The sequence below is a fragment of the Montipora capricornis genome, chromosome 2 (assembly GCF_036669925.1).
Source record: "Montipora capricornis isolate CH-2021 chromosome 2, ASM3666992v2, whole genome shotgun sequence".
NCBI lineage: Eukaryota > Metazoa > Cnidaria > Anthozoa > Scleractinia > Acroporidae > Montipora > Montipora capricornis.
The window spans coordinates 9,269,757-9,272,256 of record NC_090884.1 but is presented as its reverse complement, the minus strand read 5'-3'; the positions used below and the strand labels follow the sequence as shown (position 1 = coordinate 9,272,256).

Sequence of the window (2,500 nt, the reverse complement as noted above, 5' to 3'; positions counted from 1 at the left end):
ATGGCTGGCGCGTCGTTGTGCGAAGACGTGACCGACGAGCTAGCGTCAGGATCAGAGGACGAAAAAAGATTAAAGAAGTCAAGAGAAAAAGCTTCGGGTGAACGAAGGAAGGAAAGACAGCCTGGTCCAAAAGAAAAGAGATTCAGGTCGGAAATTTCTAACTCGGACCGGCAGCTTTTTCGTGGTAAGATGTTCTTGTTTTCTTTTGTAATTTTTGTTATGTTATGGTTCATGGTTCATTTATTTCACACTATTTACATAAAATTAACACAGAGAGAAAAGTATAGTCACAACAGATGATTGCAAGATAAAATAGTTACAGTACGGGTTATAAAATGTGTATGGTGGTCAAAGTAGCGAAGGCTTTCAAGCTGACCACCACCTACTTTTAAGTAGTGGGATATAGTTGAAAATGTTTGTAGAGCCTAGGACTACTGTACAGAAGAAAATTACATGTATACAAATTAAGCATGTTAGAGATATACTGAACCAAGCGAGAAATCTAAACAGGACAAGCTCAGCAAAAAAAAAAAAAAAAAAAGACAAACAAACAAACAACAATAACAGCAGCAACAACAAACAATAAACACAAAGAAAAGAACAACACATCAACAACAGCAGCGACAACAAACACAAAAATATAAGCAGACAGTTATTATTATTATTATTATTATTATTATTATTATTATTACTATTACTATTATTATTATTAACGCCATTATTATTATTAGATAGTTACCGGTACGCACTATACATTTGACCATTAAACAGAACATATATTTTTATTGACAAGAGATCAGGTGAGCCTTATAAAGTTTCTTAAACTTGTTAAATGTTTTTGCTTTGTTTGGTGCCAAGGGGACAGTTTCCCACGACAGAAGCAGAGTACTTAAAAGTAAATTTGCCTACGTTAGTTCTAACTTGTGGTCGGTAGAAATTAAGCTTAGCGGAATTTCTGGTGTTAGAGGAGTGGACAGTTGTTGTAGGTGTTAAAACGTTATGGAAGATTGTTGGAACAGTAGATGGGTTGTTGTATAATTTAAATGCCAGTGAGCAGATTTTGAATTTTACAATATTTTCAAATTTTAAAACTTCAAGGATTTGGTAATATGGGAAAGAGGGCTCTTGTTTGTTTGCAAAAAAATACTACGAGTACATTTATTTTGCTTAGTACAGATATTATTTAAATTAGTCTGATAATTGTTGCCAATACCGTTTTACAGAATTTAGCGGTATCAGAATGGATTGAAGGTGGTAAGGGCAGTAGATGAGGGTTTACTTTGTGGGAGGTTAAGCGTTTAGCGCAGGTGAAGGTTATGTACGCGCTTTTAATAAAACGCACAAAAGTACACAAATTTGCGATGGCTATTAATCAGTTTGACTTTTTTTTTACGAACATAGCAGTTTCATATTGTTTTACAATGGTTTTTTCATTGTTCCTAACTAGGAATCTGTAGGCAAGAAACTATCCACAAAGCCATTGGACACTGTCCATGATTTCCAACAACGGAGTTTCCATGCTAAAAAGCTAATATCACCGAGGGTGTTCAACTCCCATACTAAGGGATACCGCTGATATTTATTCTACAAGAAATATAGCTATTTTTAGAATAAATGAAGCGAATATTCTCTAGGATTGTAACTCGGCTAATTATGGACGTGCTAACGATTGGCGGGAGAGGCCCAGAATGGGAAAATAAATCTAAAAATAATTCGGTCTGTGAGAAGCCTGCCAACACTTAAGCAATAGAGGACGTTTTTCGTGTTTCCATAGCGTCATCTAAACACGAGGGGGAGTTGGGAGAATTCGAGACAGTTATGCAAACACGAGACGCAGTCGAGGGTTTGCATAACTGTCGAGAATTCTCTCAACTCCCCCTCGTGTTTAGATGACGCTATGAAAACACGGAAAAAAGTTCTCTGTTGCTTTTATCAAATATTTGTAAAAGATGGTTCGACAAATGAAGGAAAATGCTGGTTCTTTTACTTCTAGATTGAAACAGATTTTCTTGATACACGCTCATATTTCCTACCAGCCAATCAAAACGCGCCTCTGCCAACACATAACCAATCAAAATTCGTGTGATGTCACGGCCGTGTTTCCATAATTGTTTCCATACTCTCATCTAAACACAGCTATTGACCAATGAGAATGCGCGTACTATCCTCATTATTTATAAAAGTATATGGCAGTTTTCACGCTCCAGGTCATGGGCTTTAATCACTCATTTCTCCTTCTACGCAGTAGGTCCTTAAGGAATTCAAAAACACGCGTTCTGATGGATTAATATGAATGCATTTTTCGATTAGACGGCGTCTAATATTGGAGGCGACTTCTTTATTCTCTGCAACTCGATAATATAATAAATCCAACCGGGTATTTCCTACGAATGTCGCTTCAGCCAAAAGGCCCTGAAAAGACAAAGAAAGATTTACTACTTAGACGTCTCTCAACTTAGCCTACCCTCAAATTACAGGGTTATTGGCTATCAGCAGAAAC

The 2,500-nt window shown here is 36.7% G+C and overlaps 1 protein-coding gene across 2 annotated transcripts in view; it reads right to left on the bottom strand.

Annotated features, from left to right (window-relative positions):
* Positions 1–1,962: 1,962 nt before the first annotated feature.
* LOC138038736 (tetratricopeptide repeat protein 37-like) overlaps positions 1,963–2,500 on the bottom strand; it is a 60,919-nt gene continuing 60,381 nt past the window's right edge. The window contains exon 53 of one of the 2 annotated variants that reach the window (XM_068884774.1): positions 1,963–2,412. In XM_068884774.1, the coding sequence (XP_068740875.1) occupies positions 2,218–2,412 (195 nt within the window). In that variant the 3' untranslated portion in view covers positions 1,963–2,217. The remainder of the gene's footprint in view (positions 2,413–2,500) is intronic. The other variant, XM_068884775.1, reaches the window with a different exon arrangement.